At 40.3% G+C, this 18,749-nt stretch overlaps 2 gene segments (V, D, J or C); both read left to right on the top strand.

Annotated features, from left to right (window-relative positions):
• LOC122704631 overlaps positions 1 to 18,749 on the top strand; it is a 284,386-nt gene that overhangs the window by 103,040 nt on the left and 162,597 nt on the right.
• Positions 2,728 to 3,566, top strand: LOC122704644. The segment is given in 2 exon segments: positions 2,728 to 2,834; positions 3,067 to 3,566. Coding segments are annotated over 2 exon segments (369 nt in total).

The following is an 18,749-nucleotide window of genomic DNA, read 5'->3' on the forward strand; positions in this document are numbered from 1 at the left end:
TGTGAGTCAACAATGAGCTATCAGATCAGCAGCAACATGAGTGAGTAACTATAGTCCCTGGAGCCCTGCACCAACCCAAACATAAAAACTGTGGCTGCTTCATCAAAACGACCTCCCAAATGTCCCACACATTTCTTTTGTGGCCAACCCTAAGCCAGAACAATATGGGAAGCACATTCTGGGAAAGATATTTCCAGTTAGTTAAGACAGATCAAAAGGATAGATCAAATACCGTTTTTGTTAACTTGGAATCCATCGCTACTCTTTTAACAGCTTTTGAATAAAGACCATAGCAAAACTATGCTTCTTGCTAATGTTGTTGTTGTTGTTCAGTCACTAAGTTGTGTCTGACTCTTTGTGATCCCATGGACTGCAGCACACCAGGCCTCTCTATCCTGACAAGCATGGAAATAGAGAATAGCTATAATTGGGGATGAAGGATAATTTATTAAAATTATTAAACTGGAATTTCAAAATGGATGAATTTTATGGAATGTTACTTATTCCTCAATAGAGTTGCTCAAAATAAATAAGACTTGTTCTGTCTTACCTGTGTCACAGTCCAGGAATAATGTTAATTGAATTCAAAATGCACATATTTATTTAAACAGTGATTCTGTGCTCACAGTTTCCCTCAATTCACTTCAGTTGCTCAGTCGTGTCCAACTCTTTGCAACCCCATGGACTGCAGCACACAGGCCTCCCTATCCATCACCAACTCCTGGAGTTCACTTAAATTCATGACCATTGAGTTGCTGATGCCATCTGACCATCTCACCCTCTGTCGTCCCCTTCTCCCGACTTCAATCTTGCCCAGCTCAGGGTCTTTTCAAGTGATTCAGTTCTTTGCATCAGGTGGCCAAAGTATTGGAGTTTCAGTTTAAGCATCAGTCCTTCCAATGAACGTTCAGGACTGATTTCCTTTAGGATGGACTGGTTGGATCTCCTTGCTGTCTAAGGGACTCTCTTCTCCTACACCAAAGTTCAAAAGCATCAATTCTTTGGCGCTCAGCTTTCTTTATAGTCCAACTCTCACATCCATACATGACTACTGGAAAAACCATAGTTTTGACTAGACAGACCTTTGTTGGCAAAGTAATGCCTCTGCTCTTTAATAAGCTGTCTAGGTTGGTCATAACTTTTCTTTCAAAAAGCAAGCGTCTTTTAATTTCATGGCTGCAGTCACCGTCTGTAGTGATTTTGGAGCCCCCAAAAATTAAGTGTCACTATTCCCACTCTCTCCCCATCTATTTGCCATGAAGTGATGGGACCAGATGCCGTGATCTTAGTTTTCTGAATGCTGAGCTTTAAGCCAACTTTTTCACTCTCCTCTTTCACTTTCATCAAGAGGCTCTTTTGTTCTTCTTCTCTTTCTGCCATAAGCGTGGTATCATCTGCACATCTGAGGTTATTGATATTTCTCTTGGCAATCTTGATTCCAGCTTGTGCTTCATCCAGTCCAGCGTTTCTATGCATATAAGTTAAATAAGCAGGGTGAAAATATACAGCCTTGATGTACTCCTTCCCCGATTTGGAACAAGTCTGTTGTTCCATGTCCAGTTCTAACTGTTCCTTCTTGACCTACATACAGATTTCTCAGGAGACAGGTCAGGTGGTCTGGTATTCCCATCTCTTGAAGAATTTTCCACAGTTTATTGTGATCCACACAGTCAAAGACTCTGGCATAGTCAATAAAGCAGAAGTAGATGTTTTTCTGGAATTCTCTTGCTTTTTCAATGATCCAGAGGATGTTGGCAATTTGATCTCTGGTTCCTCTGCCTTTTCTAAATCCAGCTTGAACATCTGGAAGTTCACAGTTATATACTATTTTAGCCTGGCTTGGAGAATTTTGAGAATTACTTTACTAACGTGTGAGATGAGTGCATTTGTGAGGTAGTCTGAGCATTCTTTGGGATTGGAATGAAAACTGACCTTTTCCAGTCCTGTGGCCACTGCTGAGTTTTCCAAATTTGCTGGCATATTGAGTGCAGCACTTTCACAGCATCATCTTTTAGGATTTCAAATGGCTCAACTGAAATTCCATCACCTCCACTAGCTTTGCTCATAGTGATGCTTCCTAAGGTCCACCTGACTTCACATTCCAGGATGTCTGATTCTAGGTGAGTGATCACACCATCGTGATTATCTGGGTCATGAAGATCTCTTTTGTATAGTTCTTCTGTGTATTCTTGCCACCTCTTCTTAATATCTTCTGCTTCTGTTAGGTCCATATCATTTCTGTCCTTTATTGAGCCCATCTTTGCACAAAATGTTCCCTTTGTATCCCTAATTTTCTTGAAGAGATCGCTAGTCTTTCCCATTCTATTGTTTCCCTCTATTTCTTTGCATTAATCACTGAGGAAGGCTTTCTTATCTCTCCTTGCTATTTCAAGAAAATTTTGTAGGCTATCCAAAATTATATCTGAAACAGGATGGCAAATAATTTTACTGAATAATTACCAGTGTATGTCAACTTGTTTAATCTTTAGTTCCCCTCAATTAATCTTTAATATTAATTGCTGTTTTCAAGCCCTTTTCCAGGATCTGCCAAATTTAATGACCAGAGAAACATGAGTAGACAAAGTAAAAGTTGTGGTGAGCCAAACTGTTTTCCTCCTGAGCACAGACCAGCTGGTCTAGGAACATGACAAATGGCACCTCCCGTCTGGGGGAGGAGCCACACAGGAACCAGGTGCTGTGTAAATGTGCTGCCAGGCACTTACAGACACTGAAATCTTAGCTCGAGGCAGAATTAGACACGTTTGTGCTGGGGAATCCATGCCTCATGCCGCTCTCCAGCCTGCTCTGGGTGTTCCTGGCCTTCACCTTCTCTGGTAGGGATGCTTCCAGGCATGGGTGTGAGTGTTCAGGGTGAAAGGACCGCACACAGGCACGTGTTACTTCACAGGGACTTGGGGAGGAAAGGAGGATTGGAGAAAAGCAAGCATCGTAGGATTTCAGTTTGGTTTGTAAATATTTGGGTCCAAAATTAGCATAATTTCTACATTATTTTGTTCACTATTTCAGCTCTGTTTTCTTGTTTTTGTTTTTTTTTTTCCCCCATAGGATCTGGTGTGGCCCAGAGTGTTACTCAAGACCAACCACACATAGTCAGTGAAGTGGGGAAGACAGTCACCCTGAACTGTCGGTATGAAACAAGCTGGAACGTGTACAAGTACTACATTTTTTGGTACAAGCAGCTTCCCAGTGGACAGATGACTTATCTTATTCATCAGTATTCAGATGATGGGAATGCAAGGGACGGCCGCTACTCTGTAAATTTCCAGAAAGCTCATAAGTCTATCAGCCTCACCATTTCAGCCTTAGAGCTGGAAGATTCTGCAAAGTACTTCTGTGCTCTCTGGGACTCCCAGTGCTGGAAGTAATAGGAAAGCTGAACAAAAACCCCAGAACTAAATAAACGAGAGCCCCCCTGCTGCAGGACCCCAGCTGAAATGCACACCTGCAGACCCCAGACAAGAAATGGTAGTCCTGTGGTTGCTTCTTCTGTAGTCTGGATCAGAGGATTTAATTCTAAATAAAAGCTTCTTTGATGTCACTTGGAAGCAGGTGTCCAGAGTGACTGTCAACTAATATGTTCTCCTCTTAATTCTTGACTTTAAGTCAATCATACAGAAGATGTGTAAAGTTGTCTAAAGCTGTAAACTTGCTCCATAATAATTTAAAGTGACAATTTCCCTAAAATACGCTCACATCACAAACCTGGGTATAGTTATCATGAATCATCATGAAAATCATTTCTTTAGTCCTTTCTTCTTAGGCTTTTGTCCCTTAAGGTACAATCAGAGAAGCAGAACCACTAGTGGTGTCGAATAAGAAATTAGTTATAAAGACTAGAATTCAGGCAATTGCTAGGTCTGGTGAAAGAGTGTACACAAAGCTGTTATCTTAGTATCTGGTATTGAGACTGAATTTAGTGTTAGTCAGTTGGAGTAATATTTGTAGAAGAACATTGGATAGAGACTGAAGCATGGACGAACTGTGACTCAAATGATATACTAGAACCATGAAGATAATGGAGCCCACAAAGACACACTAAAACTTGTCTGTCTCACCTCCCTCAGTTTCACAGTAGTGGGTGACCTTAAAAGAAGTAGGTGTCATTTGGCATCATGCTACATACATACTTGGCCCAAGACAAAGAGAAGATGAGGAGATTTGGTTGGAAGTGAAGGAGTTGTGAGTCAACAATAATATGAGCTATTAGATCAGCAGCAACATGTATAATTAACTATAGTCTATGGAGCCCTGCAACAAACCCCCAAATATAACAACTGTGGCTGCTTCATCACAGCGACCCTCCAAATGTTAGACAAGTTCCTTTGGTGGCCAACCCTAAGTCCGAACAATATGGGAAGCACATTCTGGGAAAGATGTTTCCGGTTAGTCAAGATAGATCAAAGCTGCTACAGTACCCTCTTTGTCAACTTGTCATCCATCTGTACTCTTTTAACCACTTTTGAATAAGGACAATTGGAAAGCTATGATTCTTGCTAATGCTGTTGTCGCTGTTCAGTCACTAAGTCGTGTCTGACTGTTTGTGACTCCATGGATTGCAGCTCACCAGGCTCCTCTATCTTCCACTACCTCCCAGAGTCTGCTCAAATTCATGTCCATTGATTTGCTGGTACCATACAACCGTCTCATCTTCTGCTGCCCTCTTCTTTTGCTTTCAATCTTTCCCAGCATCAGGCTCGGTCTTTTCCAATGAGTTGGCTCTTCTCAACAAGTGGCTAAAGTATTGGAGTTTCAGCTTCAGCATCAGTCCTTCCAATGAATATTCAGGGTTGATTTCCTTTGGGATTGACTACTTTGATCTCCTTGCAGCCCAAGGGACTCTCAAAAGTCTTCTCCAGCACCACACTTGCTCTTATGAAACAGTAATTCCTCATTTAGTCCAAAACCTTCTAACCTTATCCTTCAAAGATTAGAGCAAGTTCATTTATCCATCTGTAGGTGATGTTATTTTATCTTCTAGCTAGCCACACTCTCCCACTGAATCCTGTATCTTCATTACTGAGATAAAATAAGATATAAGATTGAGTTTTGTTAACATACCTTCCTTATGTTACTACATGCAGGAAAATGGGAGGGGGGAGTTAAAAATTGGTTAATATAATACATAAATATTCATATAAAAATGAAAAACAAATTTTCATAAGTATTATTGTTCTTATTCCTGCAAATGACCATATGATTGTAGCTGGTGTTTATAATGACCTCTTCCATTACCCATCCCATAACCTGTTTGCTCATAGCAAGCACTTCCTCTCACTGCTATACTTGACTTCCTATAAAGCAATCTCCTTATTCAGGAGCAATGCTATAAGGAAAGCCATAACTTTGAATAAGGAATTCTGCAAGTCCACCACTCTGGTTTTGACAGATGTTTGCAAGACATTGTATTCTGGGAAACATCATTAAGAATGATTAAAAGATGTTTGCTCTTTGGAAGAAGAGCTATGACAAAGCTAGACAGCAGAGACATTACTTTACCAACAAAGGCCCATCTAGTCAAAGCTATGGTTTTTCCAGTAGTTGTGCATGTATGTGAGAGGTGGACCATAAAGCTGAGCATAGAATAATTGATACTTTTGAATTGTGGTGTTGGAGAAGACTCCTGAGAGTCCCTTGGACTGCAAGGAGATCCAACCAGTCAATTCTAAAGGGAATCAGCCCTGAATATTCATTAGAAGGACTGATAATGAAGCTGAAACACCAATATTTTGGCCACCTGATGCGAAGAACTGGCTCACTGGAAAAAGACTCTGATGTTGAGAAAGATTGAAGGCAGGAGAACGGGAATACAGAGGATAAGATGGTTGGGTGGCATCACTGACTCAATGAACTTAAGTTTGAGCAAGCTCCAGGAGTTGGTGAGGGAGAGGGAAGCCTGGTGTGCTGCAGTCCATGGGGTGGCAAAGAGTAGTACATGACTGAGCTACTGAACTGAGCTGATAACTTCACATCATAAGCAACAGAAGCCACCAAGGTCAAAAAAAAAAAAAAAAAGAAGAAAGAAAGAAAGAAACATTTACAGAGTTTAAAGAAAACAAACTAAATATCCAAGCCAGTTTCTTATGAACATGAAAATATATTTTTAAATTGTGTTTGTTTTAAATCACCACTAAGAGTTTTGAAAGTCAAAGCACAGACTGATAAGCAGTATTTGCAGTGCATATTTCTGAAAAAGGACTCAAATGCAGAATATGTTAGAAGTTCCTTTAAATCATTAAGAAAACAGATAATAAAGAATGACAAAATCTTGGAGATCCAACTCAGAAATAAGATAACTGATAGCTAATGCAGATATAAAGACCTTAATATTATTCATTAGGGAAATGAAAATAATACTTTATCTAGGCATACCATCTGGGTCCTTTCAGTACTCTGAGCATCAGTGTGGCTAAGAGAATATGACTCCAGGAAATAGGGAGAAATAATGACTGTCTCCAGGAAAATAAGTGATTAAGTGAATTTTCTAGACGCTTCCATCATTGAACCGATGTGGAGAAGAGAACAAACAGTAACAAGTCACAGACCTAGACATTGAAGGAGAGGTAGGATTTACTGGAAAAAAGAAAGTTGGTATATTTATGAGCTTTACTCAATGTCAGGCACTGTGTTTGCCTTTCAGATTCATTATCTAATTTAAATATCAAAACCCTAAGAGATAGGATTTATTATTTCCTTTAAAAAAAATACTTTGGGAATGAGCCCTATCTTTTCTAATTATGAAAAGCTTCTCTACCTTGTATTATCAGCCAGTGTGTTGCATTTTAGAGGGCTGCTTAGAAGCAAGGTCTGGACTATGGAGAAGCACTTGGCCCCAGAACTGGGTGGCTGGATGTCTCAGTGATGGTGACATTACTGGTTTAAACTGGACGCTAAAAGGAACTAAGAAAGAAAATGCCCATTGGGATGGGGAATACATGTAAATCTATGGCTGATTCATATCAATGTATGACAAAACCCACTGAAATGTTGTGAAGTAATTAGCCTGCAACTAATAAAAAAAAAAAAAGAAAATGCCCAAACATAGATTCAACTGTCCCAGGATCAGTAAATGAGGAAAGCATTCACTAACTAGTTAACAGTGCCGGATGCTTTAGTTAGTTTCTTATGTAATAGTGTGCTGGGAGAAACAGGGGCTACAATGAGATTTCATTCCTTAAACACCCCAAGCTTGTTTCCCAATCAAGACCTGTGCCCCTTGTTTTTCCCTCTCTCCTGTGACGCTTTGCTGTTGTTTAGTCACTAAGTCGTGTGTGACTCATCCTCTGTCCATGGGGTTTCCCAGACAAGAATACTGGAGTGGGTAGACATTTCCTTCTTTAGGGGGTCTTCCAGACCCCGGGATTGAATCCATTGGAAGGTGGATTCTTTACCACTGAGCCAGTGATGCTATCCCCCCAATTATGAACATGATGCACCTCTGAATCCCTTCATGTTTCAACTCAGATATCACCCCTTTGTGAATCCTTTGTCTAAATCTGTTTTTCCTTCTTGAGAATCGGACTCTAGCACACTGGATGCAGCAAGAATGAAAGCTGACATACTGCCATCTGGTGTCCTGCTCAAACATTTTGTGAGGCTTTCTCTGGCTTCCCTGCTCCCCTCCAGTGATCTTGCATTAAATTGTGGGGAAGCCTAATCACAATAGCAGCTGCCAAACTTGAAGCATTCAGTAAACTTTGAAATGCAAAATTCAAGAGAGAGAGGATTCAGGAAAACTGGCTTTTTTTTTTTTTTGGCTTTTGCCAGACAGATGTGAAAGTGATTGATTCCAAATGAGAAATAAACACATGAGATGACTATGGCTGCATGAATAGAAATTTTGGAATAGTTGCACAAGATGGGAGGTTTTTATGTATTGAGTCAAATTGCATTTACTGCTTGTCCTTTCTTGTAGTGTAGAAATATCCTGAGAAGTGGGAGCAAAAGTCAATTATGAAAATACTAATAGACTGTAGTAGCAAACACAGTTTGGTATACTCTTTCTATGTTATATTATGCTACCATTGTCTCAATGTAATACTTTATATTTAAGGTGGTTACCATCAGTTAATGGGAACTGATTTCCCATTTACAGTAAGAAACATGATAGACCACAGACATTTATGATAATACATGAAATCTTCTGTGTAAACTGCTAAGCAAACCTCAGAAAATATTGAGCTTTATCTTGTAGATAGACTCGTCTGGAATTTCATGCCATGGCTTCCTATCCTCCAAGGTTTTGTACATTACCACAGCTGGTTGAGAGCCTGTGACAGAGAAGGTGTTGCACTAGGTGATTTGCATGTGTGTTTGCAATTCTTACTGGAACCCCTCAAGATTGGGTCCACCCTAGTTTAGGAAGACAGTGGAGCAAAGTGCTTAAGACCAAAGACTTAGATTGTGTTTCTAGATCTAGCATTCATTAGTGTGTGACCTTGGGATTGTGACAAGAATTTTTACGCTTCCATTTCCTCATCTCTGCACTGTGGTTATTGATAGAATTTACCATGCAGGGTTCTGATAAGTAGTGAATGGAATAAAGAATGCTAATGCTGAGCCCAGTGTCCAACAGAAAGATACTGGCTACTTACAGAAATAAAATTGAACATGAGAGAGGTTGAATGCCTAGCCTGGTGTTGCAGAGTAAGTGTTAGAGTGGAGCCCTCCCTCCACACCCTACTTAGAGCTGATGCCTTTCCTCATCTCAAGAGTCACTCTCTATCTTAACACAGTTTTGTAATGTCTTTAAAGTGCTTATCACTACTTAAAATTGTCTAATTTTTTAAAAAACAATGCTGTTTAATTTTTTCTCCTTCTACTGCACTATAGGCCTTTTTTTCTTTTTTTTTTTTTTATTGCTCTTCACTGTTGCATCCTGCATTCCTGAACAATACACAGCACACACAGGAGACTATCTATCTATCTATAAGTAATTGAGCAGGACCTTATGAGGCCTTCCTGGAGCAGACCACTCCATCTGACCCTGCAATGTCTTCTCTCTGCCTCCTGTGTGTAGAAAACTTTAGCTCCTAGACCTTCCTCAAGTTCCAACGTATAAATTTAATCAGAGAAGTGAGAAAATGAAGAAAGAAAGGAAAACAATCAAACAAGACAAAACAATAATACTTTGAGTTCAGTGCAGTCGTGGAGTCTTGTCTTCAGCACGCCAGGCTTCCTGTCCATCACCAACTCCCAGAGCTTGCTCAAACTCATGTCCATCGAGTTGGGGAAGCCATCCAACCATCTCATCCTCTGTCACCCCCTTCTCCTCCTGCCTTCAATCTTTCCCAGCATCAGGGTTTTTCCCAATGAGTCAGTTCTTCATATAAGGGGCCAAAGTATTAGAGCTTCAACTTCAGCATCAGTCCTCCAATGAATATGCAGGACTGATTTCCTTTAAGTTTGACTGGTTTGATCTCCTTGCTGTCCAACGGACTCTTAAGAGTCTTTGCCGATAGTTTAGCCATTAAGCAAATTCAAGGACCTTCAGATCCCCCTCAAGGACTGTGTGTAACATTCTGAGCCAAGTCCTTTGAGCTGTTTTGCAGAAGCTGAAACCCCTACCAAGTGGAAGAAGTTAACTGTATGTGCTCACGAACACTAGATCTCAGACTATCTGTGTTAGTTGTTCAAATGTGTTGGACTCCTTTCAACCCCATGGACTGTAGTCACCAGGCTCCTCTCTCCATGGAAATCTCCAGGCAAGAATACTGGAGTGGGTTGCCATTTTCTTCTCCTGGAGATCTTCCTGACCCAGGTATCAAACCTGGGTCTCCTGCATTGCAAGTGGCTGCTTTACTGTCCCAGCTACTAACAAAGCCCCAGTACTCAGACTGATTGGAAACAAAAGGTTGATTGTGTTGACTCCTGATTACCTCGCCACCAACGAACCAGAAGAATGTCCACAAGCTGATCACACACCCCACAACTCCCTTCCCTCCCCTTATCTTTAAAACATTTTCCTCAAAGCCATCCGGGAATTCCAGACTTTTGAGTCCTGGCTGCATGGGCTACTTGCTTGGTGCCCTGTGATTAACACTGCATTTTGCTTCACTGCAACCCACATGGGCAAGTGGATCCAGAAATGTTCCAGGACTATATATTATTTAGTCGCCAAATCATGTCCAACTTTTTTGTGACCCGGTGGACTGTAGCTTGCCAGGCTCCGCTATCCACAGGCTTTCCCAGGCAAGAATAATGGAGTGGGTTGCCATTTTCTTCTGCAGAGTATCTTCTTGACCCAGTGATCAAACTCACGTCTCCTGCATTGCAGGTGGATTCTTTACCACTGAGCCATCTGGGAAGCCAAAGTATGTGAGTATGTGTTTGTGTGTGTGTGTGTGTGTGTGTGTAGTGCAAAAGATAAAAGTATTTCTAAGAGTCCACAGTATTCAAACTCTAAAGTAAAAGATTAAATGGGGCTCATTTTAATTTATCTATATTTGTCAACATTTCTACCTTGCATGCCACTTCAGGAAGATTTATTTAATTTACCTAGTGGTCAATTGACTTGGCCTCTATTTCAGATAATTATGATAGTTTTAGATTTCAGGATTCTGTCATATTAGTTGAAAGAATGCTTCCTGCTGTTGGAGGCCTATACTTCCTGGTTTGGACACAGCCCCTCCAATACGTGGGTAAATTTATCAAAGAATTAGTCGTCTCATCAGAAATAAGCTCCATAGCAAATGAGCTTTCTTAATGGTGTGGTCATGTTCTTATGATCTTATCCTCAAGTGGGCTGATTGCTGTGATCTGGAGAAAAGAAAAAGGAAATTGATTTGTAGTGACTTCTGTTTGTCAGGGCTTCCCAAGAGACGCTAGTGGTAAAGAACCTGCCTGTCAATGAAGGAGATATAAAAGGTATGGGTTCAGTCTCTGGGTCTGCAAGATCTCCCGGAGGAGGGCATGGTAACCCACTCTGGTATTCTTGCCCTGAGAATCCCATGGACAGAGCCTGGTGGGCTACAGTCAATGGAGTTGTAAAGAGTCAGACACAATTGAGCAACTAACACTATACTACACTGTTGTTTGTCTAGCATCCCCTCCCCAAACATACATTTATACTTCTGAATAGGAGACGTTAATGAGACTTTTCAGATATTTCTTTATTAACTGTAGCTGCGTTTCTTTTCTTGGGAAGGGAAGCCAGAGGTTAGCCATTGAGAAACCTTCCAATCCTGTTTCTCTTTTCAGAACATGATTTAAATTTGAGTGTTCATGGGCTTCCCTGGTGGCTCAGATGCTAAAGAATCCACCTGCAGTGCAAGATACCTGGGTTTGACCTCTGGGTTGAGAAGATTCCCTGGAGGGCATGGCAAGCCTCTCCTGTATACTTGCCTGAAGAATTCCCATGGACAGAGGAACCTGGTGGGTTACAGTCCATGGGGTTGAAAAGAGTCATACATGACTGAGCGACTAAGCTGGTGGAAGGCACTGCTCTGATTTTTAGCACCTGTCCCATACTGTTTAGGTGAGATGAGATGAGGTGGTTAGACAGCATCATTGACTCAATAGACATGAATTTGGGCAAACTCCAGGGAGTAGTGGAGGACAGAGGACCCTAGCATGCTGCAGTTCTTGGGGTCACAAATAGTCAACTTAACTACTGAACAACAACCATACTATTTACTTTGCTTATTTCAGTTGTTCCCTGGAAAGAAGATTTGTAGTGAGTATGCAGTACCAGATTCCAAGAAGTAGATTTAGATTCTGAACAGTTTCTATTAATACTATCTCGTACTTGCAAATTTTCCCTAGACATGTTTTATTTTTTCAACTACATTTTGAGCTCACAGACAATGTTGCTTTTATAACTTTTAAAGGTCCTAGGGAAATTGTGGACAAAATCACTGTTTAAATAAATACCTACATGTTGAATTAAACCAACATTCTTCCTATACTGTGACACAAGTAAGACAGGACAATATTCTTATTTATTTTTAAGCAACTCTACTGAGGTATAAGTGACATTTCCTAAAATTCTTCCATTTTGAATTCCCAGTTTAATAATTATTAGTAAATTATCTTGCATCCCCAATTATAGTTGTCCTTTATTTCCATGTTTGCCCCCCCGGCAACCACTGATCTAATTTACAGCTTTATAAGTTCCTTTATGAATATTTCATATACATAGGAACTTTCAATATGTAATTTTGTGTTTTGCTATTTTTCCTTAACATATTTTTTAGAAAAAAATATTTATCTTGTAGTATACATTAGTATTTCACTCATATTTGTTGATGAATAGAAATTCATTGACAAAATAATTACATTTTGTTTATCCACTTACCAGATGCTGCACATTTTGTTACTTCTCATTTGGGGGCTATTAGGAAGGATAACCACAAAGCAGGTTCCCAGTATTTTTAGAACGTAACTTTGCTAACACTTACACATTTACTGAATATCACAAATGTAGGTCGCATGGCAAATTTCAAACACTATAGACTACTTGAAAGTGAAAGGAAAGACACTCAGTCATGTCTGACTCTTTGTGACCCATGGACTGTAGTCTTCCAGGCTCCTCTGTCCATGGGATTTTCCAGGCAAGTATACTGAAGTTGGTTGCCATCTCCTTCTCCAGGGGATCTTCCTAACCCAGGGATCGAACCAGGGTCTCCTGCATTACAGGGAGACTCTTTACCGTCTGAGCCACTGGGGAATCCAGGGAATAGACTACTTAGCCAAATAGATATATATTGTGGTTCTTACTATGCTATCTGCTATATGTGTGATCTCAAGTTAGTTACTTGATCTCTTTCAGCTTTAGTTTTCTTGTTTGTAAGTTGAAAATAATATCTCTATTGCATATATTTTATATTAGAATAGTGTGCACAAAGATAATTTAACACACAGCATTTGCGCACATTTATAAATTGGTGATTTGAAAGTTTATCAATTTTATTGAAATTTTATGTAAAATATTCCTAACCACAGTGTGTTTCCTGCCACATGTGCAATCCCAATCTCTCTCAAGTTGAATAACAGCAGTCCCTCCCAAGGCAACCCAATTCTGAAAGGTTGTCAGCTTTCTTTGCATTGTGAGTTCTTAAGAGATATCCACAATGTTTGTGAAGCTGGTCTCAAGAAAGCAGTGTTTGATTCCTCATTTTGAACCACAGGAAGTTGATTCTAGGGCAGAAATGGTGCATTTCTAGCACATGTATGTGGTCTCATCACTGATTGGCTGGGCAACAAGATGCAAAATCCATACCTGAAGCAGAATATTCCACAGACCTAGGCTGCAGAACTTTCCTCTGTTGAGGATACCTGATCAGAATAAATGGAGAGGAGCACTTTGCCAGCCTCATTACTGATTCTGTGGCTTCATCCAGCCCGGCATTTCACATGATGTACTCTGCATATAAGTTAAATAAGCAGGGTGACAATAGACAGCCCTGATGTACTCCTTTCCCGATTTGAACCAGTCCATGTCCAGTTCCATGTCCAGTTCTAACTGTTGCTTCTTGACCTGCATACAGACTTCTCAGGAGGAAGGTCAGGTGGCCTGATATTCCCATCTCAAATTTCCCATAGTCTGTTGTGATCCACACAGTCAAAGGCTTTGGCATAGTCAATAAAGCAGAAGTAGATGTTTTTCTGGAACTCTCTTTCTTTTTCGATGTTTCAGCTTATGTTGGCAATTTGATCTTTGGCTCCTCTGCCTTTTCTAAATCCAGCTTGAACATCTGAAAGTTCACGGTTCACATATTGTTGAAGCTTGGCTTGGAGAATTCTGAGCATTACTTTGCTGGCATGTAGATGAATGCAATTGTGCCGTAGTTTGAACATTCTTTGCCATTGCCTTTCTTTGGGATTGGAATGAAAACTGACCTTTTTCAGTCCTATGGCCACTGCTGAGATTTCCAAATTTGCTGACATATTGAGTGCAGCACTTTCCCAGCATCATCTTTTAGGATTTGAAATAGCTCAACTGGAATCCCATCACCTCCACTGGCTTTGTTTGTAGTGATGCTTCTTAAGGCTCACTTGACTTTGCATTCTAGGATGTCTGGCTCTAGGTGAGTGATCACACCATCATGGCTTTCTGCATCATGAAGATCTTTTTTGTACAGCTTCTCTATGTATTCTTGCTACCTCTTCTTAATATCTTCTGCTTCTCTTAGGTCCATACCATTTCTGTCCTTTATTGTGCCCGTCTTTGCATGAAATGTTCTCTTGATATCTCTAATTTTGTTGAAGAGATCTCTAGCCTTTCCCATTCTATTATTTTCCCCTATTTCTTTTCACTGATCACTGAGGAGGACCTTCTTATCTCTCCTTGCTATTCTTTGGAATTCTGCATTCAAGTGGGTATATCCCTCCCTTTCTCCCTTGCTTTTCTTTTCTCTTCTTTTCTTAGTTATTTGTAAGGCCTTCTCAGATGAACATTTTGTCTATATTCTAATAAAAAGTTTAAAAACAAAAAGCAAATGGTGTTTTAAATGGTATGGCAAAATAATTGTCCTGAATATGTATCAGTGAATGACACCTAGTTTGTTCCTCAATTCCCTCAGCTCAAACCTTTATTACTAACTTTTTTTCAACACCCCCTTTCAGGATCAGCCTAACTTAATTGCCAGTGGAAGAAAAATAGACAAAGTAAAAGTTTGTGGTGAGTCAGACGTTTTTTCTCTTCTGTACACAGACCACATGATGTATGAATATGACGAACACCACTTCCTGTTTGAAGGAGTCACACAAGAACTGAGGTATTATGCATATGTGCTGCCAGGTGCACAAAAACACTGAACTCTAACTTTGAGGCAGAACTGAGCACATTTGTGTAGGGGAATCCGTGCCTCATGCTGCTCTCCGGTCTGCTTTGGGTGTTCTGGCCTTCACCTTTTCTGGTAGGGATGCTTCCAAACATGGGTGTGAGTGTTCAGGGTGAAAGGACTGCACACAGGCACGTGGTGCTTCACAGGGACTTGGGGAGGAAAGGAGGATTGGAATTAGCAAGCATCTTATGATTTCAGTTTGGTTTTGGGGGGAGGGTGATCTGAAATGAGCCTAATTCCTACACTATTTTATTCACTGCTTCATCTCTGTCTTCTGATTTTTTCCACAGGATCTGGTGTAACCTGGAAAGTTATTCAAGATCAAGCAGACATATTCACTCAGATTGGAGAGGCAGTCACCATGAACTGTTGGCGTGAAACAAGTTGGAGGGGTCACAACATGTTTTGGTATAAGCCGCCTCCTAGTGGAGAGATGATTTTCCTTACAAGGGATGGCCGCTACTCTATAAATTTTCAGAGATCACTTAAATATCCTCCAGCCTCACCATTTCAACCTTACAACTGGAAGATTCTGCAGTACTTCTGTGCTCTCTTTGAACTCACAGTGCTCAAGGTAATAGGAAAAGCCTAACAAAAACCCCAGAGCTTAATAAGAGAGAGCCCCTCTGCTGCAGGACCACACCTGAGATACACACCTGTAGATCCTAGACAAGAAATGATAATCCTGTGGTTGCTTCATCCGTGGTCTGCATCAGAGGATTTAATTCTAAATAAAATTTCCTTCCATGACATATGGAAGCAGGTGTCCAGAGTAACTCTCTCCTGATAACATTCTCCTCTTGAATTTTTGACTTTAAATCAACCATACAAAATATGTGCAAAGTTGTCTAAATTTGAAGACTTGCTCCACAGTAATATAAAATGGTAGTTTCACCTAAAGATCCTCACATCACAGATCTGGGTCTAGAGTCTGAAATTATCATGGAAATCATTTCCTTAGTCCTTTCCTTTTAGGGCTTCCCAGGCTCTAGGGGTAACGAACTCACTTGCCAATGCAGGAGACATAAGAGACACAGATTTGATCCCTGGTTTGCGAAGATCCCCTGGAGGAGGGCACGGCCACCAGCTCCAATATTCTTGCCTGGAGAATCCCTTGGACAGAGGAAGGTGGTGGGCTACAGTCCATGGGGTTGCAAAGAGTCAGACACGACTGAAGCAACTTATCATACAGTCCTTTCCTCTTAGACATCATGTCAGAGCATATTCAGAGGAGAACCACCAGTGATGTACGATAAGATTAGTTATAAGGATTATTCACAGGCAGGGGCTAGAGCTGGTGGAAGAGTCTATAAAAGCTATTATATTTGTATTTGGTTTGAGCTTGAGATCACTGTCAGTCAACTAAAGTACCATTTATGAAGGAAAGTTGGATGTGGCAACTGGACAAACTGTGGACAAACTGGAAAAAGCATGGACAAACTGACATGTACATGCGGACAATGGACCCCACAAGACACACTAAAACCTGTCTCTCTCTTACCTCCTTCAGGCCCACAGTAGTGGGCGAACTTCAGAAGTATGCCATCATGCTACGTGCATACTTGGTCAAAGGCAAAGAGAACATGAGTAAGAGATCTGGTGGGAGGTTGAGGAGTTGTGAGTCAACAGTAAGTTGAACTACCAGACCAGCAGCAGCATTATGAGTTGCCATAGTCTCTGTATCCTTGAACCAACCAGCGGAACCTAGAAACATGACTACTTCATCACAGTTCAGTTCAGTTCAGTTCAGTCGCTCAGTCGTGTCTGACTCTTTGTGACCCCATGAATCACAACACGCCAGGCCTCCCTGTCCATCACCAACTCCCGGAGTTTACTCAAACTCATGCCCATCGAGTCAGTGATGCCATCCAGCCATCTCATCCTCTGTCATCCCCTTCTCCTCCTGCCCCCAATCCCTCCCAGCATCAGGGTCTTTTCCAACGAGTCAACTCTTCGCATCAGGTGGCCAAAGTATTGGAGTTTCAGCTTCTTCATCAGTCCTTCCAATGAACAGCCAGGACTGATCTCCTTCAGGATGGACTGGTTGGATCTCCTTGCAGTCCAAGGGACTCTCAAGAGTCTTCTCCAACACCACAGTTCAAAAGCATCCATTTTTCGGCGCTCAGCTTTCCTCACAGTCCAATTCTCACATCCATACATGACCACTGGAAAAACCATAGCCTTGGACTATGGACCTTTGTTGGCAAAGTAATGTCTTTGCTTTTTAATATGCTATCTAGGTTGGTCGTAACTTTCCTTCCAAGGAGTAAGAGTCTTTTTAATTTCATGGCTGCAATCACCATCTGCAGTGATTTTGGAACCCAAAAAACTAAAGTCTGACACTGTTTCTACTGTTTTCCCATCTATTTCCCATGAAGTGATGGGATGCTTCATCACAAGTATCTTCCAAATCTTACACAAATCTCCTTCATGGCCAACTATAACCAGCAGAGAAGCAAATTCTGGGAAATAGATTAAGTTGAGACAGTACCAATCCACCAAAATAGCTTAACTAGTTAACTTGCCTCCTTGTTAACTAAGCATGCATTACCTCTTTGAACACCACAACTTTGAATAAGGACCACAGGAAAACTATGCTTCCTGTTAATATGATGCAATTATTCTTTATTCAGCCAAAACAAGCTCTCTCCTTCAAAGAGAATACCAAGTTCATTTATCTATTTAAGGGTGACGTTCTTTCCTCTTCTAGCTGAATCACACTCTCCAATTGACCCTGTATCTTTGCTACAGAGATACAATGAGATATAAGATTAACTTGTAGCAGCACATTTTCTGTTACTAGAAGCAGGCAAAGAGGAGAGAGAAGCTAAAAATGGCTAATGTATACATAAATATATTCATATAAAATGAAAATAATTTCACAAATATTCTAGGTTTTGTTACTGCAAATGACCACATGGTTGTAACTGGTATTTATAACTACCTCATCCATTACCTATTCCATAACCTCTTTAGCATAGCAAGAACCTCTACTCACTGTTGTACTTGACTTCCTATAAAACAAGCTCCTTATTCAGGAGCAATGCTATGTGGAAAGTCATAAAGATGAATAAGTTGACCGCTGTGGTTTTGGCTGAAGCTTGCAAGGTCTTAAAGACAAATTCAAGGGTCTATTTTAGTGGGAAAAAATATTGTTAATAGGCAGGGGAAATTGATATGTTGTATTCTGGGAAACATCATTAAGAACGATACTTGTCTTCTCGTCACAAGCAATAGCAGTCATAAAAGGAAAACATTTGTAACGTCTTTAAAGAAAACAACAAATAAAACTTTTGAGGGAGCTTCTAATGAGCATAAAGCATATTTTTAAATTGTCTTTTTTGTTAAAAAACAAACAAACAAACAAAAAAAAAAAAACACTGCTAAGAGAGTGAAAAGCCAGTGCCAGTCTGGAAGGCTATATATGCAATACACATTACTGAAAAAAGAATCAACTGCAGAATATATTAAAAGCTCATAAAGCAAAAAGAAGTGAAAAAAGTCACTTCTTAGTCATTAATAAGAATGACTTATTAATAGTCATTAATAAGAATAGCAAAATCTTGGAGATCCAATTTGGAAATATTATATCCAATAGCTAGTAAACATGCAAGTTCTCCTTGATTTCACTATTTTTACGGAAATCAAAGTCAAACCTCACAAGTTCCATCTGTGTCTTTTCAACACCCTGAGTGTATCAATGTAGCTAGCTAGCTATCGCACCAAAAGGATAAGGAAAAATAAAGACTATCTCCAGGAAAACAAGTGATTAGATAAATTTCCTAGAAGCGTCCATTACTGAACTGATGTGGAGTTGAAAAATCAGGTCACAGACCTGGACATTAATGGAAAGGAGGTTTTAGTAGAATATGGAAAGTTGGTATTTATTGCATTTACTGTATGTCAGGCACCATATGTCAGGCATTTCCAATTCATTATCTAATT

This window comes from Cervus elaphus, chromosome 12 (genome assembly GCF_910594005.1).
Source record: "Cervus elaphus chromosome 12, mCerEla1.1, whole genome shotgun sequence".
Lineage (NCBI taxonomy): Eukaryota > Metazoa > Chordata > Mammalia > Artiodactyla > Cervidae > Cervus > Cervus elaphus.